Here is a 25557-nt window from a genome sequence, read left to right on the forward strand (position 1 = left end):
TGTTTCTAACATCCCTTCAGAAGGCTGTGCAGAGTTGCAGTAGCTACACACAGCCAGGAACAGCACAACTTTTTGCTGGTTATTTTGATGTTTAAGAATAATGCCATATATCCTGTTTTCTCCAAATAACTTCACCATGACTGGGCAGGCCAAGTGTCTGATCGCCCAATAAGCATAATTGATGTTGGAAGTGGATGGTCGTGTTGATGTATTCATCTGACACAAAGTTGCAGAAGGAAGTGCTGCATAGTTGCATTAAATGCTCTTTTTGAACTAGGGAGGAAGTTTTGTGTTCTGAAGTGTTTTCATGGTATGTCAAGCTCTTATCACAAGATTTTGAATTTTGATTTCTCATGATGACTCCTTTGAAAGTAGAATTAATAAATAACTTATTGTGTGTGTTGTAGCTTTCTCTCTGAAGAAAAGCTTGACGAAGAAAGGGGTGACGCTATGGCAGAGATCACACGGCAACTGGAAAAACACAAGGTAGATTTTGTATACATTGGCGAGTTGTGCAATTCTAAGGGATAGTTCAGCCAAAAATGAAAATTGGCATGATTTACTCACCCTCGTGTTCTTTCAAACCTGGATGACTTTTTTTTTTCTGCTCTGGAACACAAGGAGATGTTAGGCAAAATGTTGGCCTCTGTCACCATTCACTTTCATTGCATTTTTTCCATTTAATGAAAGTGAATGGTGACTGAAAATTTAATTTTTGGGGGAACTATTCCTTTAAGCTCAGAAGTATATAAAAAAATAAAATAAAAAATAGAACAGTATTGATCTCACTAATTTATTGGCAATGAGTTTGATACACTCACGTGGTTTGTTCCACTCTTCTTTGTTCGTACTGTAATTGTGTGTGCGTGTGTGTGTGTTGGTGCAGGAGGAGCTGGACTCCCTGCGGCTGCAGTTGGAGGAGAGACACCAGCAGGAATTGGAGCAGTTGCGGTCCAGCATGGCTTTGGCTTATAAGGAAGAATTACTGCAGGCTCGCACTGAGCTAGCTGACCGATACTATAAAGACATCGACCAGCTCAACACCAAACATGCCCATGAACTTGAGCAGCTCCGTGCCAAACTCTCAGACAACCATATCAAAGGTGAAGCTTTATTCACCGGCTACAGGGGCACTGATTATTCACTGGTGTGAAAGCGAATTAATTGATGTCCTTATTAAAAACTTAACCGTATGTGTCCACTGGCCTGGAAGAAATCCACTCAAGACCAATGAGTGGAGTGTAGCATCCATAAACATTAAAATGCATACTATTTCAAAGGTACACGCACAAGACATAAACGTATGTGATAACAGGATTTTAGTGTAGTAAAATTGCTTTTCCATATCTGTGTAAATTATATATAATATTACAACTTCACTTTCATGACGATGTAATGCCGATAAACCCTGAAATCTGGAAAAGGCAGTAATGCTGGTAAATCCCAGATTTTATGACACTAAAATAATAAAATAACATCATAATTTACAGCCAATGTAACTGAATTCAACAAACTCCAACACTATCAGCTGTTATAAGTGTTTTCAAAATCTTTCACAACCTAGGCTTCTTTGGACCTCTTCATGGGCTGCAGTAGAGGTTTTTAATATCAGGGTATATTTGCCGCGTTTCCACTATCGGGCAAAATGAGAGCGTACTTGTGCGTGCCAGGGATAGTTGTGTTCCCACTGTCACTTCCAGGGCTTCATCGTGCCTCACTGGGGCTTTCTCGGGGCCAACGGCCAAACGCCCTGGCCCGCCAAATACCCTTAGGCCAAAGAAGACAAACTGGGGATTTAGTCAAAGGTGGAGTTTTGCTGAGTCAATTCAGAGGTTTCAGCACAAAGATACTCATTACCCAATTTTTCATATCTAGCTACCAGCTTGCCTCATACAGATCAACGAAGAATCGTCAGTACTGGTCAATAGACTAAATCAGGGCTCTTCTGAATATTTGGGCTGATGAAAATTGCAGGCACAGTACAAATCAGTGTTAATCTCAAGGGTTAGCTGGTCTCCAGAGTCTGATACCTCAGTTTGAGTTTTCGTCATGCTTGTGAAATTGGCAGGATGTGTGACGTTGGCACCAGGGTGGCATATTAAGGGTGGGTTATAGGGCAACGCTGTGAGGCTATTGACCTGATGGTAGGAATGCAGATCGATTTTGTTCTCGCAGCTCGGTCCAAGGCTATTGGTCCCGGCTGATTATTTGATAGCCCTGGCTTGCACTGGCCTGATAGTTGAAAAGCGGCTACTGATATCTTCAAATAAATTTTAGTTTTTACCTTCATTTTGAATTTAAAATATCAGGCTTTTATTATCCATAAGAATAAAAATTATTTTATAATTAAAAAAAATATATTCCACATCAGAAATCACCAAGTTACGGCTACAGTCAGCACAGGAAGTAGCAAGGCAGGTGGAGGCTGAAGTGGAAGAGCGGTCAAAGCACCATCAGGCCAAGGTGACCCAGCTGGAGACCCACTTATCCGATCTCTCCCTAAAACACACAAAGGAACTGGAGAGAGTGGCAGAACGGCACAGAGAGCAGCTCAGACAGATGGAGGAGACGGTGAGTGTGCATATTACAGTAGGCCTTTATGCTTTTTACAAAAGGTCTTTGGTGGAGCTTGTTGCTGAAGGCTGGTATCAAGCACCATCACAAGGCAAATAAATGGTGGTCATGCTTTAAACCAGTCTCATGAAACTCAGTCTCATGAAGATTTTCTTATTTCTGAGCCCCTTAGGCAATACTGTAACATTCGTAGTACCTTGTTTTGTTCCAGCAGTAGTATTTTTGTGAATTCGGTTCATTTTGTTGAGAACTGTCTTCCTCCTTTTAAAGCTGCAAAAGGACTTTGCAGAGGAGTTGAGAGTGCGCCTTGAGGAGGTGCAGAAGGAAGAGAGACATCGTGTGAGTGAGGAGTTCACCCAGAGGAGTGCTGAGGAGCAGGCCCAGCTGAGGGAGCAGCTTCAGAAGCAGGCTGAGGAGCATCTGGCCTCCCAGAGAGAGGATCTTCAGAGAGCCACCTTGGAAGAGAAAGGGGAGTTGGAGCAGAGGCTGGCTGAGGTTCAGAACCTTCTTGATGTGGAAAGGGAGAGGCTTCAAGACCTGCAAAAGAGTCTTGAGTGTGAGGAGAACCCTCAGCTGGTGGCATTGAAGCAGAAACTCCAGGCACAGTACGACAGAGAGATGTGCACCGCAAAGAGCGCCATGGCAGCAGAGGTGAAAGAGTTGAATGCTTTGCTTCAAGATCAAATGGAGAACAAGCTACAGGAGGCCATCTGCAGGTCAGGGATTGCTATTACACCACATTGTTTATGCCTTTGTTCAATGCTTTTCAGAGAATTAGCTTGAAGGATTAACCACCAAGACCACCTAAAGTGGCAATAAAAAAATGTAAAAAGATGAAAACAGTTGTTGTTGTTGCATCACTACAACTTGCTCATTATTAATTTGAACAAATCCCTTATCCCAATTATTAAACTTCAGTGCGTAACTCGTCCTGCAACGCTTGGCATGAATAGCCTCGTTTCCACTCGGGCCAGTGCGAGCCAGGGCTATCAACTGGTCAGCCGGAGCCAATAGCTTAGGACCTCAAGCCATGATTTTTGGGCCAAAATCTGCCCATTTCACAAGCAAGAGGGAAGCTCAAGCTGAGGTATCAGACTCTGGAGACTAGCTAGCCCTCGAAATGAACATGGTGGAGACTGAAGCTACCATTTGTTTGCTTATTTTGGTCTTTTCTTGGTGGAAAGAAAAGAAAGTTCCGTCTAACAGGTAAAAGAGCCAATCACCTCTTAGATACAGACATTGCCTGGCAGTCAACTCGAGAATGCACATGAGCATTAGCTGAACCAGCCTGAAATTATTTTTTTTTTTCTATTAGCTAAAGAAGCACAAATTATTGTTGTTAGATTTTACTGCTGAAATGAAATATGCTCTTGAAATATGCAAGATCTTAATCTTGACCATCGGAGTTTTCTAACTTTCCCCATTCAAATAAATAGGAGCTATACTTTCACGCCACTTGTATCCATAGAAAATATCTGGCGGCCGAATCGACTGGCCTGCTTTGAAAGGGACTTTGCTTTTATACAGGGAGGCACCACTCACATTTTCTTCAGAAGCACATTTTTAATTGAAAAAGTTGAACATAATGGAGAAAGTTTGTCATTAGAATGTTTGTGCTTATTGTCTGTATGTTGTTCATGTAGACACCAAGAAGAACAACGGCAACTGGAAGAGAAGTTGACCCATCAAAGAGATGCTACCCTGGGTCAACTGAGGGAACAGCATGCTGTGGAGCTGCAGGCCCAGAAAGCTCTTTTGGACCAGCGTGCTGTTCAATTAGAATGTCTTGAGAAGGAGTATCAGGAACACAAACTAAACCACCAGGCGGAACTGGAGTACCTGAGGACAAATCACAAAACAGCCTTAGATACCTTGAAGATTGAGCTTATGGAGAAACACAAGGTGGAACTTGACAAACTGGAGGCAGTCCTTCAGGAAACCAATCTGGCGCAGCTTGAAGCTCAAGAGGCAGAGCTACAGGCACGGCACAAACAGGAGAGGGAGGAGCTTGAGGAGAGGCTGTTGGCAAACATGGATACACTGGAGAGCACTTACCTGAAAGAGATCCAGGCTGTACGGGATGAGGGGGAAGCAGAACTGTGTGACCTTCAGGCCTCGTTGGAAAAACGCTTTACTGGAGAAATTGAGAGGGTGAGGAAGGAGGAGCAAACCATCAGAGAGGAGCTCAGGAGTGAGCTTGCAAAGGTCCATATGGACAAGTTCAGTGCCATGGCAATGGAGCTACGTCAAGCTCATCAGGTGAGCACTTTAAAGGATGGATAAAATTGTTTTTTGTTTTTTCAGAATTTTCTTTGATCTTTTTTGAGTTTACTAAAAGTGTTTGGGAAGAGTTTAATTGCTATACAGAGTTTCATTCAAAAAGACTGAACCACATGTTGATCCTGCAAGTAGTGTAGAGAGTGCGGTGCAGATTGGTGATCTCGTTTGTGATCCCGTTATTTTTGTGGCTCCTCTATTGCGTTGCAAGAACATTTGTTATGTTTTTTTTCTCCCCAACCACAATCATCTTCCTCCCCATCACACATATATGGGAGAGACCATTTTTCCCATTGTGTGAGTGAGACACAGAGAGAGAGTCTTGCACTCTCCCCTGATAATTGTGGTTGTGTGTCTGTCACCGGAGGCGTAATCAAGCTGGTTCTATGTAAATTGCGTGTTGGGTAATTTAGTACCTCTCATTTCTTTTATTGTGGTGGACCATTTGCACTACAAAGCCTGTAAATATCGCAATTCATTTTTCAATTCATGACATTTGTATGTTTTAATAGAGCTGTGCTGTACATCAATGTTTAAGTTTGCAACTTTAGTGTGTATTTATTTGCACTTGCAGGAAGAGATGTCTGACGTTCTCTCTTCTCAGAGGGCTGCCCTGGAGGATGAGCATTGCTCTGCTCTGGAAGCTCTTCAGCAGCAGGTGGTTGCGCTAGAAAAGCAGCATAGTGCTGCTCTACTGGAGATCACTGAAATTGCCACTGCAGAGAAACTGAAACAAAAGCAACAACTGGATGTGCTGACCACCCAGCATCAGCAACAAATACAGGTATGTGTTCAGGAAGGCAATAAAAACAAAAGCCTAGGTATTTAGTGACCCTCTCTCGCTCATTCAGATATGTTTAACCTTAAGTGTTGGTCTTCTGTCGGAACCGTAAGGACATAAGGGCTTCTTTTAATAAATAAACTACCCTCTCTGCCTCTCTGTATTTCAGGAGTTGAGAGGAGTGTCTGCAAGGGAGCTGGAGGCTCTGCGTAGGGAACTGGAGGAAGAGGCATCAAGACAACAACTCCGTTTCCTGGAAGAGGCAGAGCTTCTCAAGTGCCAATCTGAGGAGCAGCTACAGCAGAAAATTGCACAGTTAAAGGTCAGAAGAAAGAAATGTGTGTTTTAGGAGTCACATTCACTACTTTTTTTTTTATTTTATTTTTTATCTAGTATCATGTATCATAAAAAAAAAAAAAATGATTATAATTACTGCTGCTTCCATTTAATTGTGTTCTGTTTAGTTCTGCTATTATTAAATGTTTGTTTTATGCAGATCTGAAATGTCTGTTAAACAATGCAATAGCAAAATGGAGGCATTTGAATTGTATTGGCCTTTTAGTAATAACTGGTTCCTTTGAGCGAGTTTCAAGTGGTCTGATGCACAGATGTTTGCTTTGTTTTACTTAGTCTGTGGTGTCACACGAAAATGAGTGCTGAAGAAACGTCACCAGACACTCCCCTTAATTAAAAGCGTGTATGAAATACAGGTGTTACTTTTAAAACTGAGACGATAGATATGATAACCATAGCAACGACTTCGTCTCTCAGCTGCAAACATGAAAAATGGATGGCATATGGCAATATATTAAGATATTTGGTCAGGTGTTAGATTTTTTTTTAGCTAAGGCCATATTGGTGACTGGAGATGTTGAATCGTCGAGCACTCAAGTGTAAAAACACCTATTTTAATCTTTATTGATTATAAGGTCATGTAGTGTGATTTGTGCATTATAATTTTGATTCACTTAGGTTGACTTTATATTCCTGATACCTCATCAGTTTTAATGTATTTAAATGTTTTGTTTTTGGTGAGTAAAACTGAATTTACTGATGTTTAAAGTAGCAATAAAGTAATTCAGAGAGGATTCTCGGCTTTTATGTAGCCCACGTAAAGAATATGGAAGGCAGTTGCACTAAAAGTATTTTAATGTAAATTCTAATAAATTAACAATAGTAATCGTGATTACAATAGAGCTGTTCAGGTGTGACATCAATTTGTAGGCAAACCTGGAAGTCCTATATGCCATGGCTTCCCTTGGGATTTTCCTATGGGTTTTTATAATGGGATTTTTCAATTGATGAGTAAAATAAGGTCTGTGGTAAACATTGGTTGACGATATGTGGACGTTTTATTTCTACAACATAAATTACTTACTTTCATACCTTTTTATACGTAAATTTTTAAGCCACCGTGTGTTTTAAAAAAAAAAAAAAGTATGCAATTCAATACGGCTTCAAAATCCACGTTTGAGGTATGAAAGTGTATCATTTATGTTGTAAAACAAAACGTCCATGTATTGTCAAGTAATGCTTACCAAAGACCTTATTTTACTCATAAGTTGAAAAATCCCATTATAAAAACCCGTAAGAAAATCCCGAAGGGAACCCATGGCGAATTCTCTTCCGGATTTGTGGCTACAACCTGAACAGCTCTACATCAAGGGAAATAGTCTTCTTATTCTAGTCAGGGCTTCTTACATCTTAAAACTTGTCATTATTTAGTTTTTGCGACTAAAAGTATCAGATTGCATGACAAATGGTTAAGCTGTTTATTGACGTTATCACAAATAAACTCTCCTGTTGCAATGTGCATAGAATTGTGAATGAATTTCCGGATCGTAGTTTGAGTCGGGACAAATGTCCATTTAGTTGAGTTTGTGCTTTGCTTTACAGAATAGCATTGATGCGTAAATATGGCCATTCATATAAAGAGTATGTCACGCTCTATTTGAAAAGACCAAGAGACATCATGATATGGGCTCTCTGAAATCTATTATGTACAGGGTTATTGTTCTTAAATGCATAAAGACAAACTGGGGCTCTATTTTCGTGAGTGCAGCGCTACGCGCTATGACCGTGCACAACGTCTTATCCAATTTTCGTGAGAGCGCTAATTCTAATTGCAAAAGTGGGCCTTGGAGGGAGTGTTTGTGCTGCTATGGGTGGAGGCGCATAAACTAAGGGTGTATTGTATGTAAATGAAGTAGTGCAAAGTGCAATTTGCTATTTTCCGGAGAAATATGTCAGTTGCGCAAAGACATTTCAGTACCATCTCTTTACTCAGCGCAAAGTCCAAATTCAGTTCCTGCATTTGCAGTTTGGAGATTCCATCAGCAGGTGAAGTTCATGTCCAAATTCTGAAAGTACAGAACATTAAATTATGTCCCTTCAATCGCTGTTGAAGCCATTTGTTGACACAAAGTATGAGATTTGTGTTAAACTTGCTAGAGGTCTTGGTTTATTTTTTATTTTTTTATTGTTATATGTATTATTATTCTTGTATATTTACAATTGTATATACAGTATTTCATTTTGACTAGTAAGAGTCAGAAGACTGGAGAGAGTAAAATGTTTGAGTTTAGTATGATTAGTTTTATTCGTTATTTTTATTATATTTTTGTTTAATTTGAAGTGTAATTTTAATTTAGAAATATTTTTGGTTAAATATTTTCGACAATGATTTTAATTTTCAAAATCAAAATCGACCGGTAGAAGTGAAGTGCGCGCCAATACAATCACTGTTAATATTAGCCGTGATTTGTGTGTCAGTAGATGAAAATTATAAATAATAATTACTTAATGGAGCATACATCCAAATTCAGCTGACAATCACATTTTCCATGCATACAAAAGGAGAGTGTCACTGTCATAGAACTATGCCTGACGTTTATCAAGGATGCAGTAAATGCACAAAATAACGTAATTTTCAATTGTTTTTCCAAATTTTCTAAATCGTTGGTGCTTGAGGAAATGGACATTATAATAGGACGCAGACGCTGGAATAACCGGAGAAGAAATTTCTCTCAGTCCAGACTATTTGCGCGTTGCGTGGGCATTTTTTTGCTTGGGCCTATACTTGGCGCATGCTTGCACGAAAATACCAAAACTTCATGGCCATGCCTATTGACTTTGTGCTTATGACTTAAGGCATAAGTCTGCACTTAATGCTTGCAGTCTTAAAATAGGGCCCTATATCTCACAGTCTCTGTTCTAAACAATAGCTAAACCCCTTGCCATGCTGGGGGAGGGTGGTAACATCTGGAGCGGGGGGCAGTCCACACTAGTTAAGCTTGAATTAATACTAATCTCCACCCTGTACTATGTACAGTGGTTCTCACCATTCACAGAAATTTTTTTCTCTTCCTCTGATTTGGAATGCTTTCAGACCTGTTTTGAGCTTATAGGGGAAAACTGTCCCATGGACCAGTTGAACTCTCACAGCTCAGGGCCTTTGACGTACTCTGGTCGTTAGTTTGTTGGTTGGCCACTTTCCCACCGGAGCATTAGAGAGCTCCTCTCTATCAGTAATAATCCTACAGATGGGAGGAAGTGTAGGGACATGTGAGAGATGACTGAATGAGGATTTGAGGTTTGTGTATGTGTGCAAGTATATACAGAAGAGATTGGTGATTTTTGTGTTTTCTGCATTTTGGTTATGTTGTTTAGTAAGAGCACTGGGTGAGTTTTGATCTGTATGAGGTTCTTGACATCTGGTTTTATCTCCTTTTTTATTTATCTTTTTTGAGGTATTCACAAGATATTGCTCATGGCAGATTTCTGCACATTTTCTACTGATTTGTGTTTGACAACAGATATTTCCTTGGGCAAAAGCTTTGACATGTTCTGTATATGACTGCATCTCTACCTGTTTTCTGAAGTGTTTCCCAGAATCAAGTGCAATTAAATGTAGTGCGTGAGTGCGCGAGTGTGTGTGTGAGTGAGTGCAAGGAGGGAAAGGTAGATATGTGCATTTTTCAGGACTGTTTTTGTATTTCAGGAGGAGAGTGACCAGGAGAAGGCTGTTGCTCTGGAGGAGCTGGAAAGGACTTTAAAACATCAGCACGAAGAAACTGAACTCTCCTACAGAGATAAAATGAGCCAACTCACCACACAACTACTGGAACTGGACAATGTAGTGTCACAGGTACAATGCACAGAGAGACACAATCCATTTTCAAACCTGTTAAATTTTCAGTACCACATGTGTTTCTCAAACAATGACTTTCTCTGTTTTTAATACATATTGCTGCCATTTACACAGCAGTGCTAAAATGCTACTACTAGTTTGCAGACATTAGACATTCACTATACAGGTGCATCTCAATAAATTAGAATGTCGTGGAAAAGTTCATTTATTTCAGTAATTCAACTCATTGTGAAACTTGTGTATTAAATAAATTCAATGCACACAGACTGAAGTAGTTTAAGTCTTTGGTTCTTTTAATTGTGATGATTTTGGCTCACATTTAACAAAAACCCAACAATTCACTATCTCAAAAAATTAGAATACATCATAAGACCAATAAAAAAACATTTTTAGTGAATTGTTGGCCTTCTGGAAAGTATGTTCATTTACTGTATATGTACTCAATACTTGGTAGGGGCTCCTTTTGCTTTAATTACTGCCTCAATTCGGCGTGGCATGGAGGTGATCAGTTTGTGGCACTGCTGAGGTGGTATGGAAGCCCAGGTTTCTTTGACAGTGGCCTTCAGCTCATCTGCATTTTTTGGTCTCTTGTTTCTCATTTTCCTCTTGACAATACCCCATAGATTCTCTGTGGGGTTCAGGTCTGGTGAGTTTGCTGGCCAGTCAAGCACACCAACACCATGGTCATTTAACCAACTTTTGGTGCTTTTGGCAGTGTGGGCAGGTGCCAAATCCTGCTGGAAAATGAAATCAGCATCTTTAAAAAGCTGGTCAGCAGAAGGAAGCATGAAGTGCTCCAAAATGTCTTGGTAAACGGGTGCAGTGACTTTGGTTTTCAAAAAACACAATGGACCAACACCAGCAGATGACATTGCACCCCAAATCATCACAGACTGTGGAAACTTAACACTGGACTTCAAGCAACTTGGGCTATGAGCTTCTCCACCCTTCCTCCAGACTCTAGGACCTTGGTTTCCAAATGAAATACAAAACTTGCTCTCATCTGAAAAGAGGACTTTGGACCACTGGGCAACAGTCCAGTTCTTCTTCTCCTTAGCCCAGGTAAGACACCTCTGACGTTGTCTGTGGTTCAGGAGTGGCTTAACAAGAGGAATACGACAACTGTAGCCAAATTCCTTGACATGTCTGTGTGTGGTGGCTCTTGATGCCTTGACCCCAGCCTCAGTCCATTCCTTGTGAAGTTCACCCAAATTCTTGAATCGATTTTGCTTGACAATCACAAGGCTGCGGTTCTCTCGGTTGGTTGTGCATCATTTTCTTTCACACTTTTTCCTTCCACTCAACTTTCTGTTAACATGCTTGGATACAGCACTCTGTGAACAGCCAGCTTCTTTGGCAATGAATGTTTGTGGCTTACCCTCCTTGTGAAGGGTGTCAGTGATTGTCTTCTGGACAACTGTCAGATCAGCAGTCTTCCCCATGATTGTGTAGCCTAGTGAACCAAACTGAGAGACCATTTTGAAGGCTCAGGAAACCTTTGCAGGTGTTTTGAGTTGATTAGCTGATTGGCATGTCACCATATTCTAATTTTTTGAGATAGTGAATTGGTGGGTTTTTGTTAAATGTGAGCCAAAATCATCACAATTAAAAGAACCAAAGACTTAAACTACTTCAGTCTGTGTGCATTGAATTTATTTAATACACGAGTTTCACAATTTGAGTTGAATTACTGAAATAAATGAACTTTTCCATGACATTCTAATTTATTGAGATGCACCTGTACATTCAATAGACATTTCATTAGACATTTTTTTGTTTATGTTTGCCAAATTTTTGTGACAAGACCCCATTTACACCTGGAATTTAGATGCATTTGAGGTGATTCGATCACAAGTGGACAGCACTAAAGACTGATGAGGGTGTAAATGGGATCCAAAACATTTTGTGATCGGTTTGCTGAAACCACATAAGGAGAATAACATGATTACATATTAATCATGAAATGGCTGTAAATTGTTAATAATTTATTGATTCATTTTTCATTTTAATCAAACTTATGCTGGTCTGTCAGTCAGTCAGTATGATCAGTACATTTGTTTTTTGGAAGAGAGTGGGAGGGTTGTGGAATTGTGTGCACACAGACATGATACTAGCCACAGAAAATTACACAGAAGATGGGTCGTTCTCACTCCGCATTTGACCACTGGATTAAAATAATTATTTCACTTTTAAGGAGACACTGGGCAAAAACATTACTGTGCAATGTAAATTCTGCCTTCCTGTAAACTTAATATCCTATCCACTGCAAATGATTCAAAACAAAAATCAAATCACTTTTATTGTCACACAACCATATACACAAGTTCAATAGTGTATGAAATTCTTGGGTGCAGTTCCGAGCTACATAGGAGTCGTGACAGTGATGAGACATATACCAATTTACAATAAACATCAGATTTACACAACACAATTTAAAATCTAATATATACATACACACAACACAATATACAAATAATAACATACAATGTACATTATACAATACACACAATATAGAATACACATTATACAATAAAAAAAAAGTATATATAGTATATATAAAATTTACAGTAGGTTGTATTGTACTGTATTGACATTCAGGCTGTCGGTTGATAGTCAGTTGCCAGTGTGTTAAGAGAATATAACTTATGACAGTCCAGTGTGAGATAAGATTAATAAAGTGCAGTGCTGATGTATTTTGATCGTGAGAGATCAAGAGTTCAAAAGTCTGATTGCTTGGGGGAAGAAGCTATCATGGAGTCGGCTGGTGCGGGTCCTGATGCTGCGATACCGCCTGCCTGATGGTAGCAGTGAGAACAGCCCATGGCTCGGGTGGCTGGAGTCTTTGATGATCCTCCGAGCTTTTTTCACACACCGCCTGGTATATATGTCCTGGAGGGAGGGAAGCTCACCTCCGATGATGTGTCTGGCAGTTCGCACCACCCTTTGCTGGGCTTTGCAGTTGTGGGCTGTGCTATTGCCGTACCAGGCAGAGATGCAGCCAGTCAGGATGCGCTCTACAGTGCTGGTGTAGAACCGTGTGAGGATGTGGCGGCAAGTCAAATCTAAAGAATTATGCTTGAATTGCAAGAATGTGCTTGCATGTTTTCTCAACTTTACATTGCATACATAACTCCTGACAAATACATTTTAATTACTATTTGAATTATCACTCTGTGTGTCATAAACATGTGTTGCTGTGTGTTTTGGAAGGGTGTTGTCTATCAAATGCATAAACGTGCGCAAATACACGTCATTTCATAGTCACAATCCAATCCACACATAAATGCCGAACTGATAGCGTTAGTGCGGTAAAGTTAGTTTTAGTTTTGCAAATTGCTTTTGTACTCCGTTTTAAAAATGTAAATGAATGGACTTGTGCTTTCGTGATAGACTGTTTATTTGTGACATTGATTCATTAATATGACTGTTCTGATCTGTTAGCACACATGGATGGTGTTTGTACATTTGTTTTACATGCCTCATTGTACCTGTCCATAATTTTAGAAACTCTCCCATAAGAAATACTTGTTAAACTGTCATTGATGGAGGGCCTAGAGCTTTATCAGCATAACGGGGTAAAACATGCAACTCCATTCATGTTTTAACACCATGTTAAATAGATTTACGATTCACGCTTCTGAATTTCTGGACAAAAGCACCACTCAAATGATTAGACCATTCCTTCTCATGATGATATATAACTGCTGATGTATAACTTTGAAAATACTATGTCTACATCAAATCCAGTGACCTTCTTATTATTGATTTCTAGGTGTGTCGACAAAAGAATAGTCTACCCATCACTGAACCTAGGCAATCCCCTATTCACAACACTAATTATGCATTCTGACTAGCATGTAACTTCAGTTGTGTTTTTGCTTCACATGACCTGTAAATAGAGAAAGTTAGATTTTCAAGAATCCAAACATTTGTTAATCTGCCTTTCCTTTCCTGGCAAGACCAGATAGTTTTGTTGCTGTTTTAAAGGGGTGTTTAGGATGCTGCTGCTCAAAATATTACAGGGTTCCCACGGATCCTTAAAGTCTTAAATATCTTAAATGATAGAACAAAAGTCTTAATTATCATTTAAACAGATCTTAAATTTGGGGGCAGAAAGACAGGAATCGTGATATGACCTAACGTGATGATCAAACTTCAAAATAATACGATTTAATTAAATAAATGCATGCGCTACGTCCTTCAAAGTGAAAACGTGGCACTGATGTATTTTCTCCAGTCATACGGGGGGTTGTGCGTGTTTCCAGCTATTGCAGAGCAGTTCGCAATCATTGGGCTATATCGGAAGTTTATGACAAGCTATCCCTAAAGATCAACAGTTGATGATGATGATGATGATGGTGATGATGATGTAGTGTTGATAAAATATGACAATGTTTAATTTTAATTGTAATATGTTGTAGGTTATTGTAGGATAGCACATTTTATTTCCCTTTACCTGAATGAGCACCTGGAAGCGGTGAAGTGCATACATTTCAAAATAAGAGTCCCCGGTGTATTTCAGCCTTTAAAGTTTAAAGTTCTGTGCTATGAATAATATATATATTTTTCCTGGTTATTGGTATTTTGGTTGCACCATAAACTGCATCTGCAATTTAATTCAATTTGGACTCTTGTAGCCTCTGTCTAGCCCTCCCCATAACAGGAAGGAAAGACTAAAAACATTTAATATAGGCTAACAATTTTAAAAACTATTGGCAGATTAACCGACTTTCTTTCAACACATTGTCGTATCAGTAAAATCCAATATTGGTTGACCACTAATTTGTATTTATTTATATAATGGTATATAAACCAATTTTAATGTGATATATTTGTGGAAAACATGTTTTGAGTATTTTAAACATGCATATAGCCTACCCTGTTTTAGTGAAAAGCAATGTTAAGGCCACGTTGAATGTGTGCCCCTGCCTGTTTAATTAATAGACTGTGATACATAATGTATTTTGAGATTGTGTAGGTTTGTTTTGGTATGGGGATACGGTATTAATTTGATTTGTTCAGGTCTTGAAAAAGGTCTTAAAGGGGACATATTATGCCCCATTTTACACAATGTAATACAAGTCTCAGGTGTCCCCAGAATGTGTCTGTCAAGTTTCAGCTCAAAATACCTCAAAGATCGTTTATTCTACTATGTCTTTATACCCCTCTTTTGTAGCCCTGTTCCAAATGGGCTGTTTTAGTGTCTGTATGTTTAAATGCAAAGGAGCTGCTGCTCCCCACACCCCTTTCTGGAAGTGGGCTGTGCCTTTCCTGCTGGTGCCATGGATACCCTGGCGACGACAATGCAGGAGAACTTAAACTGTTAAACATATTAAAAATAACATGGAGAACACACTGTCAATCATCTTACTGTATTGTGCATAACAAAGGTTGATTTATGAAATATGAAAAACAGCCATAGTTGTTGAAAACACCACTATCATTTCATAATCATTTTTTAAATAATGACTGGTTTTATTACAGGCAAAATCTTCACTGCATGACTACTCAAGCGGGACTGTGGAGGATGCCAATCAGTTTATATCGTAACTAAAACAGAGCTACAGCTTCATTGTTATGGAATAAGGTAGTTAGGGACTAGTTGCTACGTTACAAAAGCACAGTGTTTTCACAACAAGCATTTTTTGCGCAACGTGCAAACAAGCAAATCCAGAAAGCCAAATTATGAATTGCAAAACTTACGACTTGCAAATCTGAATTTGGGTCACGGAGAGTTGGTATCGATCCATCCTTGATCCTTAGCTTTGAAGCAAATCCAGCCTTGTGTTGACCATAGTTGATGAAGCAGTCCAAGTTAGCACAAGTGGCTCTAGTGAGGAGATAAATATGGCGGACTGTGCGCTGCTCGCTCAGGTTTTATTGAGGGCGGATCTCTTTGCCAGCCATGGGCGGTACCTTTCCCCTTTTGACGTCATTAGGGGCTGCAAACCTGAACTGCTCGTTTGGAGATACTGTTTTTTATTACTGGGAAAAGGAAAGAGTCTTATTTAAATGCACGCTACATTGTCACATTCAAACTTGCTGCCACCCCCCCCCCCCCCCCACCCTTTTGATTGTTCAGGCTCTAAGGATGAGCTGTACATTTTGTAGAACTACAGGAACATTCACTGACAGTCCTTTTTTATTCAGTTTGGGGACAAACATTTTATGGTGCTGATGTCTTCTTGACGGCATTGCCTGTTCCTCGAACGTTACTGATGATGCATTGATGCCTCAGTTAAATGCTTAAACATTTCCTGTCTGTGTGATGACTGGTTTCCTGTGTGTGATGTTTCTCGTGCCTTTTCCTCAGCTACGCACCGAAGTGAGTTGCCTACAGGTGGAACTTGAGGGCAAGCGGGTAGAGATGGACACGCTGGAGACGCTTCTGCAGCGCAGAGACCGGGAGAACCAAGAGGGAGACAATCTACTGGCCATGCTAAGAGCAGACCTCAACACAGCCACACAGCAAAGGTCAGCTGACCTGCATGAATGCAGAAGAAAGGGTGTTGAGGGAACTGTAACTGTTCAGAGTCAATGTTAAGAGGGTGATTTGAATACAAGTAATACAGTTACTCAAAGCACTGAGGATGTGCATCCCCCAATCAATGCAGTGTCTTAAGAGCTTGCTACTGTTGTAGATAAACTGCTTTTATAATGAATTAATCAGTAAATCTTTGGTATTTACTGTTATCAGAAAAGACCTGCAAACAGCTCGTGACAAACTACAGCGAATGCTCATGGATATGCTTCGGATTACAATCTCAACGGAGGAGCACATCAGCTGCAAGTTAGGGGCATGTGCAACAGGTGGTCACCCTGGAGATGAAACACCCAAGACCAGGACAGCCAGGAGTAGCCGTGACCCACATGAAATGGGTGCGTTTTACTTGGTTTGAAATTTTTAACAGACCAGTAATACCATTAAATGATAGCCATTGAGATGCACAATTTGAAGCAATATTTTCACAATTATTTCAAAAATAAAAATACTATCCATTGACAATCCTGTTTTCAAATATTTTTTTAACAATGTAGTTATCTTGCCACCTCTCTCAGGAGATTCGTCTGGCATGGTTGGAGATGCTGACTGCAGCACGTGGTCGTCTGCGGTGGACGAGGGGCTGGAATTGTCTCAGAGGCTGTGTGAGAGTGTGTTTTCTGGGCCAGAGGGAGAGATGGAGACAGAAGGTGAGGAGCTCATGCTGGGAGCCTGCACACGCCTGCGCACTGCCGTGGATAAACTACTGGAGCTGCTTTCGGAGTCCTCACATCAGGTGCAACACCCACAGACCCACCAACAACTTCATAGTTGTATAAATTGGAATTCAGCTAGATTACACTGGAACATTTTTTAGTGTATCTCATGTGAGTGTATAAGGTTTTAACAAAATCAGCAGCCTAGTAAGAGCTGATTTATTTCACATGGAGCAGGTCACCTCCTGGGGTCTGTGATTTTTAACATCAAATGACCAGCCCAAATACTAAAAGCATTCTCTCTCTATCCCCACTGTGATTTAGACTATAATTCATAACTGGATAATGTGATAGATTTGTATGGCTTTGTTTAAGAACTCTTTTAACTACTTATTTCTATTTTAATGATTTTTTTTTTTTTTTTTTTTTTTTTTAATCTTTCAATATCTTTTTCACTTTTTCTCTGTTGTAGATGGAGCAAATGTGTGCCCTCCAGGCTGCACTGGATGAGCGCTTCAGAGACGGATGTGAGGCCAGAGAATCTCTGCTGCTGCAAAACTCTCAGCTCCTGGAGCAGTTGGATCATGAGGCCAGTCTGAAGAGCCAACTACAGCTTGAGTTGCACAAGGCTGAAGGTTAGAAGTTTTTTGCTAACCCTCATTCAGGGCTCAGAATTAACTTTTTGAATACTTGGTGTTGAGAAAATTGAGAAATTTTAAAAAGGAGAATTTACTAGCCATTAGTATTCTTAATGGCCATATACAGTGCATTCAGAAAGTATAAATTTTTTTCCACATTTAGCCTTTTGCTAAAATGCTTAATTCTTTTTTTTCCACATCAATCTACGCTCCATACCCTATAATGATGAAGCAAAAACCAGATTTTTTTTATATCTTTGCAAATTTCTTAAAAATAAAAAACTGCAATATCACATTGACATAAGTATTCAGACCCTTTGCTATGACACTTGAAATTTAGCTCAGGTGCATCCCATTTCTCTGGATCATCTTTGAGATGTTTCTACACTTTGATTGGCGTCCACTTGTGGCAAATTCAATTGATTTGGACATAATTTGGAAAGGCACACACCTGTCTATATAAGGTCTCACAACTGAAAATGCATATCAGAGCAAAAACCAAGACATGAGGTCAAAAGAACTGCCTGCAGAGCTCCGAGACAGGATTGTGTCGAGGCACAGATCTGGGGAAGGCTACAAAAAAATTTGAAGGGTCCCAAGAGCACAGTGGCCTCCATAATTCTTAAATAGAAGAAGTCTGGTACAACCAAGACTCTCAATCGGGGGAGAAGGGCCTTGGTAAGAGAGGTGACCAAGAACCCGATGGTCACTCTGGTTGAGCTCCAGAGATCATGTGTGGAGAAACTTGCAGAAGGACAACCATCACTGCAACACTCCACTGATCTGGGCTTTATGGCAGGGTGGCCGGACAGAAGCCTCTCCTCAGTGCAAGACATAAAAAAAGCACCTAAAGGACTGTCAGACAGTAAGAAACAAGATTATCTGGTCTGATGAAACAAAGATTGAACTGTTTGACCTCAATTCCAAGCATCATGTCTGGAGGAAACCAGGCACTGCTCATCACCTGTGCAATTCCATCCCAACTGTGAAGCATGGTGGTGGTAGCATCATGCTGTGGGGGTGTTTTTCAGCGGCAGAGACTGGGGGACTGGTCAGGGTTGAAGGAAAGTTGAACGCAGCAAAATACAGAAAATACATTTTCCAGAGCGCTCAGGACCTCAGACCGGGTCGAAGGTTCACTTTCCAACAGGACAATGACCCTAAGCTCACAGCCAAGACAACGCAAGTGTGGCTTAGGGACAACTTTGTGAATGTCCTTGAGTGGCCCAGCCACAGCCCAGACTTGAACCCAATCGAACATCTCTGGAGAGACCTGAAAATGGCTTTCCACCGACGGTCCCCATCCAACCTGACAGAGCTTGAGAGGATCTGCTGAGAAGAATAGCAGAAAATCCCCAAATCCAGGTGTGCAAAGCTTGTTGCTTCATACCCAAAAAGACTTGAGGCTGTAATCGCTGCCAAAGATGCTTCAACTAAGTACTGAGTTAAGGGTCTGAATACTTCAGTGTGATATTTCAGTGTGTGTGTGTGTCATATATATATATATATATATATATATATATATATATATATATATATATATATATATATATATATATATATATATGCAACGTTATCAGAAAATCTGGTTTTTGGTCATTACGGTGTATGGAGTGTAGATTGATGTGAAAAAAAAAAAGTATAATTTAAAGCATTTAACATAAGGTTGCAACATAACAACAAAATGTGTAAAAAATGAAGGGGTCTGAATATACTGTACTTACACTGATAAGCCAAAACATTATGACCACCTGCCTATTCGCATGCCGCCAAAACAGTGCCGACCCGCCGAGGCATAGACTCTACAAGACCCCTGAAGGTGTCCTGTGATATCTGGCACCAAGACATTAGCACCATATCCTTTAAGTCCTGTAAGTTGCGAGGTTGAGCCGTCGTGGATCGGACATGTTGGTCCAGCACATCCCAAAAATGCTCAATCGGTTTGAGATCTGGGGAATTTGAAGGTTAGGGCAACACCTTGAACTCTTCAACATGTTCCTCAAACCATTCTTGAACAATGTGTGCAGTTTGGCAGGGCGCATTATCCTGCTGAAAGAGGTCACTGCCATCAGGGAATACCATTGCCATGAAGGGGTATACCTGGTGAGCAACGATGTTTAGGTAGGTGGCACATGTCAAATTGATGTCCACGTGAATGGCCGGACCCAAGGTTTCCCAGCAGAACATTGCCCAGGGCATCACACTCCCTCCACCAGCTTGTCGTCTTCGCATAGTGCATCCTGGTGTCATCACTTCCCAGGTAAATGCTGCACACGTACACGCCCATCCACGTGATGTAAAAGAAAACGGGACTCATCTGACTAGGCGACCTTCTTCCACTGCTCCAAGGTCCATTTCTATGCTCACGTGTCCATTTGCTGGTGCTTTCGATGGTGGACAGGGGTCATCATGGGCACTCTGACCGGTCTGCGGCTACGCAGCCCCGTACACAGCAGCGTGCGATGCACTATGTTGTGACGCATTCCTCCCGTAACCATCATAAAAATTATCTGTGACTTGTGCCACAGTAGACCTTCTGTCAGTTTGGACCAGACAGTATAGCTTTCGTTGCCCTCGTGCATCGCTCGGGTCTTTACTCCTGCCCATTTCTCCTGCATTCAGCACTTTGACCATGAGAACTGATTGTTCGCTTATCTAATCTACCCAGACCTTGACATGTGGCCTTGTTAAGAGATGCTCAACGTTATTCACTTCACCTGTATGTGGTCATAATGTTTTGGCTCACCTGTGTGTGTGTGTGTGTGTGTGTGTGTGTATATATATATATATATATATATATATATATATATACTATATATATATATATATATATATATATATATATATATATATATATATATATACATATACACAGCTCTGGAAAAAATTAAGACCACTGCAAAATTATTAGTTTCTCTGGATTTACTATTTATAGGTATGTGAGTAAAATGAACATTTTTGTTTTATTCTATAAAGTACTGAGAACTTTTATTGGCAGAAAATGACAACTGGTCAAAATAACAAAAAAGATGCCATGTTTTCAGACCTCGAATAATGTAAAGAAAACAAGTTCATATTCATTTTTAAACACAATACTACGGTTTTAACTTAGGAAGAGTTCAGAAATAAATATTTGGTGGAATAACCCTGATTTTCAATCACAGCTTTCATGCATCTTCGCATGCTCTCTACCAGTCTTTCACATTGCTGTTGGGTGACTTTATGCCACTCCTTGTCCAAAAATTCAAGCAGCTCGGCTTTGTTTGATGGCTTGTGACCATCCATCTTCCTCTTGATCACATTCCAGATGTTTTCAATAGAGTTCAAGTTTGAAGATTGGCTGGCCATGACAGGGTCTTGATCTGGTGGTCCTCCATCCACACCTTGACTGATCTGGCTGTGTGGCATGGAGCATTGTCCTGCTGGAAAAACCACATTGTCAGAGCAGAAGGAAGGAAGTTTTCTTCCATGATAACTTTGTTCGTGACTTGATTCATTCGTCCTTCACAAAGACGAATCAGCCCGATTCCAGCCATGGTGAAGCACCCCCAGATCATCACTGATCCTCCACCTGGTCTTCTAATGGTTAGACGGAGACCTGGAGAGACCTTCAATCCACAGTGTCTCGCACCCACTGTGAAATTTGGTGGAGGTTCATTGATGATCTGGGGGTGCTTCAGCAATGCTGGAATTGGGCAGATTCGTCTTTGTGAAGGACGCATGAATCAAGCCAAGTACAAGGTTATCCTGGAAGAAAACTTGCTTCCTTCTGCTCTGACAATGTTCCCCAACTCTGAGGAGAATGCTCCATGCCACACAGCTAGGTCAATTAAGGTGTGGTTGGAGGACCACCAGATCAAGACCCTGTCATGGCCAGCCCAATCTCCAGACCTGAACCCCATTGAAAACCTCTGGAATGTGATCAAGAAAAAGACGGAAGGCCACAAGCCATCAAACAAAACAGAGCTGCTTGAATTTTTGTGCCAGGAGTGCCATAAAGTCACCCAACAGCAATGTGAAAGACTGGTGGAGAGCATGCCAAGAAGCATGAAAGCTGTGATTGAAAATCAGGGTTATTCCACCAAATATTGATTTCTGAACTCTTCCCAAGTTAAAACGTTAGTATTGTGTTGTTGAAAAATTTATATGAACTTGTTTTCTTTGCATTATTCAAGGTCTGAAAACACTGCATCTTTTGTGTTATTTTGACCAGTTGTCATTTTCTGCCAATAAATGCTCTAAATGACAATATTTTTATTTATTTGGAAATTGGGAGAAATGTTGTCAGTACTTTTATAGAATAAAACAAAAATGTTCATTTTACTCAAACACATACCTATAAATAGTAAATCCAGAGAAACTAATAATTTTGCAGTGGTCTCTTAATGTTTTCCAGGTGTGTGTGTGTGTGTGTGTGTGTGTGTGTGTGTGTGTGTGTGTGTGTGTGTGTGTGTGTGTGTGTGTGTGTATATATTTGGCTGGGCGGCCAGCTCTAGGAAGAGTCCTGGTGGTTCCAAACTTCTTCCATTTACGGATGATGGAGGCCACTGTGCTCATTGGGACCTTCAATGCTGCAGAAATTTTTCTGTACCCTTCCCCAGATCTGTGCCTCGATACAATCCTGTCTCGGAGGTCTACAGACAATTCCTTGGACTTCATGGTTTGGTTTGTGCTCTGACATGCACTGTTAACTGTGGGACCTTATATAGACAGGTGTGTGCCTTTCCAAATCATGTCCAATCAACTGAATTTACCACAGGTGGACTCCAATCAAGTTGTAGAAACATCTCAAGGATGATCAGTGGAAACAGGATGCACCTGAGCTCAGTTTTAAGTGTCCTGGCAAAGGCTGTGAATACTTGCGTACATGTGATTTTTTTTTTTTTTTTTTTTTTTTTTTTTTTCGTTTTTTATTTTTAATAAATTTGCAAATATTTCAAATAAACTTCTTTCACATTGTCATTATGGGGTATTGTTTGTAGAATTTTGAGGAAAATAATGAATTTAATCCATTTTGGAATAAGGCTGTAACATAATAAAATGTGGAAAAAGTGAAGCACTGTGAATACTTTCCAGATGCACTGTAATTTTTCCAACAATTGTTTACAGACAGATTGTTCCACTTTAAATTGACTATCACAATTCCAGTGGGTCTGAAGTGTACATACACTAAGCTAACTGTGCCTTTTAAGCAGCTTTGAAAATTTTAGAAAATGATGTCAAGCCTTTAGGCAATTAGCCAATTAGATTCTGATAGGCTAATTGGAGTCAATTGGAGGTGTACCTGTGGATGTATTTTAAGGCCTACCTTCAAACTCAGTGCCTCTTCGCTTGACATCATTGGAAAATCAAAGGAAATCAGCCAAGACCTCAGAAAAAAATTGTGGACCTCCACAAGACTGGTTCATCCTTGGGAACAATTTCTAAATGCCTGAAGATACCAAGTTCATCTGTACAAACAATAGTACGCAAGTATAAACGACAGGGGACCACGCAGCCATAATACTGCTCAGGAAGGAGACGTATTCTGTCTCCTAGAGATGAACGTAGTTTGGTGCAGAAAGTGCAAATCAATCCCAGAACAGCAAAGGACCTTGTGAAGATGCTGGAGGAAATAGGTAGACAAGTATCTATATCGACAGTAAAACGAGTCCTATATCGACATAACCTGATAGGCTGCTCGGCAAGGAAGAAGCCACTGCTCCTAAACTGCCATAAAAAAGACAGACTAGTGTTTGCAAGTGCACATGGGGACAAAGATCTTACTTTTTGGAGAAATGTCCTCTGGTCTGATGAAACAAATATTGAACTATTTGGCCATAATGACCATCGTTATGTTTGGAGGAAAAAGGGTGAGGCTTGCAAGCCGAAGAACACCATCCCAACCATGAAGCATGGGGGTGGCAGCATCATGTTGTGGGAGTGCTTTGCTGCAGGAGGGACTGGTGCACTTCACAAAATAGATGGCATCATGAGGAAGGAAAATTATGTGGATATATTGAAGCAACATCTCAAGACATCAGCCAGGAAGTTAAAGCTCAGTCGCAAATGGGTCTTCCAAATGGACAATGACCCCAGGCATACCTCAAGTTGTGGCAATGGCTTAAGGACAACAAAGTCAAGGTACTGGAGAGACCATCACAAAGCCCTGACCTCAATCCGATAGAAAATATGTGGGCAGAACTGAAAAAGCATGTGCGAGCAAGGAGGCCTACAAACCTGACTCAGTTATACCAGTTCTGTCTGGAGGAATGGGCCAAAATTCCAGCAACTTATTGTGAGAAGCTTGAGTAAGGCTACCCAAAATGTTTGACCCAAGTTAAACAATTTAAAGTCAGTGCTACCAAATACTAACAAATTGTATGTAAACTTCTGACCCACTGGGAATGTGATGAAAGAAATAAAAGCTGAAATAAATCATTCTCTCTACTATTATTCTGACATTTCACATTCTTAAAGTAGTGATCCTAACTAAAAACCTAAGATGGGAAATGTTTTCTACAAATAAATGTCAGAAATTGTGAAAAAACTGAGTTTAAATGTATTTGGCTAAGGTGTATGTAAACTTCTGACTTCAGCTGTATATATTAGTAGTGTAGTGATTCACTCATCTCACGATTCGGTTCCATTCACGATACCAAACTCACAGTTTCGGTTCATGATTCTTTAAACTTGGCCTGAATCAAGAAAAGTTGAGTCAACAGATTTTGGATGGTTTGATTTGAATTGCACATATCTCTTATATCAGCAAGGTTCAGACTGTCATTTTTAGAATTTGAATTGAACCATGTAAATTTGTAGTTACAGGCATACAGGCAACCAACTCTGTTCTGTTTACTTGCCGAAGGAAATTTTTACTTGCATTCGGCACGATTTATATTTGTCATTTGCATTTGAGTAGAGGAATTTTTGTTTAGGGGTTAGGTTTTGAAAGTAAGATATAGCTTCCTCCTTTCAAATAAAGTTTGCTCTCCTGTGTGCATTTACATGTTCCTCCAGGTCTGATGGAAGGCTATGTAGCTGAGAAGGCCACTCTAGAGGAGGCTCTTCAGCAGAAGAATACAAAGGAGCAACGTCTGGCAGAGGAGTTGGAGAGCACTCGGATACAACTGCTGGAGGTCAGCGAAAATCATGCTCTCCTACTTCGTCAGAGAGAAGCCCTAACGGCCAGCCTCGGAGACACTGAGAAGGGTGAGAGAGGATCGGAGCAAGGGTTCAGAGGATGTGATTTAATTTAGGTTGACATGATTTAGTTTATATCTGTGCTTGTGTTTTATAACATGTAATTGCGTAATATTTAGTTTTGTCATTCAGGGCATGCCAGAATTGTCATGGCCTGTTAAAGATGCATCAGTTGTTTTTGCAGACAGACTTGAAATTTACAAGTGAAACGTTTATGTGCTTGCTATGTAGGGCTTAGTTTGATCCTCCAAATTTTCTCTGCTCTGTAGGCTTCCTCGACGCTGAGGAAGAGACAGGTTTGTATTGACAATCTGAAACAGAAGTTGAATTTTGACATTTATTTTAATCTCTAAATGCATCTGTTTCATGTTTGCAGTTTATTTTAAACTTGTGTTTTATTGACGCTCAGTCTTTGTTTGCATTCTAAGTTGTACTAAAATTTTTGAAGGTAATTTTTTAAAGGGCAAATTTTAAATGTAATTATTTCCCTAATTTTGCCAGTTTGTTCTCAATCCAGTTTTCTGTGCTTTTATTTGTGCATTGAGATTGCACAAATGAATTGCAGCTCCCATGCATGTTTGCATCCTAATTTGCATTTGCAGTTGTTTGTGTGAGCGTAAGTATTTTGTCTTCACTCTGCTGTTACATTTTCATTTATTGGTCCTCCTGGGCTCTGTGCAGCTCTGTTGGCGGAGGCCGAGCGCCTGGGGCAGGAGTGTGTGGAAGTGCAGCGGCAGGCAGAGAAGGACTGCGGTGGG

At 40.3% G+C, this 25557-nt stretch overlaps 1 protein-coding gene across 6 annotated transcripts in view; it reads left to right on the forward strand.

Annotated features, from left to right (window-relative positions):
- pcnt (pericentrin) overlaps positions 1–25557 on the forward strand; it is an 86852-nt gene that overhangs the window by 33367 nt on the left and 27928 nt on the right. For 4 of the 6 annotated variants that reach the window (XM_051707021.1, XM_051707022.1, XM_051707025.1 and 1 more), the window contains 15 exons: positions 408–486; positions 887–1103; positions 2372–2571; positions 2845–3290; positions 4218–4833; positions 5426–5635; positions 5802–5954; positions 9633–9779; positions 16096–16256; positions 16480–16661; positions 16842–17059; positions 17452–17614; positions 24617–24808; positions 25069–25095; positions 25481–25557. The exon at positions 25481–25557 is cut by the window's right edge and continues 156 nt beyond it. In XM_051707021.1, coding sequence (XP_051562981.1) covers positions 408–486; positions 887–1103; positions 2372–2571; positions 2845–3290; positions 4218–4833; positions 5426–5635; positions 5802–5954; positions 9633–9779; positions 16096–16256; positions 16480–16661; positions 16842–17059; positions 17452–17614; positions 24617–24808; positions 25069–25095; positions 25481–25557 — 3088 coding nt within the window. The remainder of the gene's footprint in view (positions 1–407; positions 487–886; positions 1104–2371; positions 2572–2844; positions 3291–4217; positions 4834–5425; positions 5636–5801; positions 5955–9632; positions 9780–16095; positions 16257–16479; positions 16662–16841; positions 17060–17451; positions 17615–24616; positions 24809–25068; positions 25096–25480) is intronic. The other 2 variants (XM_051707023.1, XM_051707024.1) reach the window with 1 other exon arrangement.

The sequence above is a fragment of the Myxocyprinus asiaticus genome, chromosome 9 (genome assembly GCF_019703515.2).
Source record: "Myxocyprinus asiaticus isolate MX2 ecotype Aquarium Trade chromosome 9, UBuf_Myxa_2, whole genome shotgun sequence".
NCBI classification, from domain to species: domain Eukaryota; kingdom Metazoa; phylum Chordata; class Actinopteri; order Cypriniformes; family Catostomidae; genus Myxocyprinus; species Myxocyprinus asiaticus.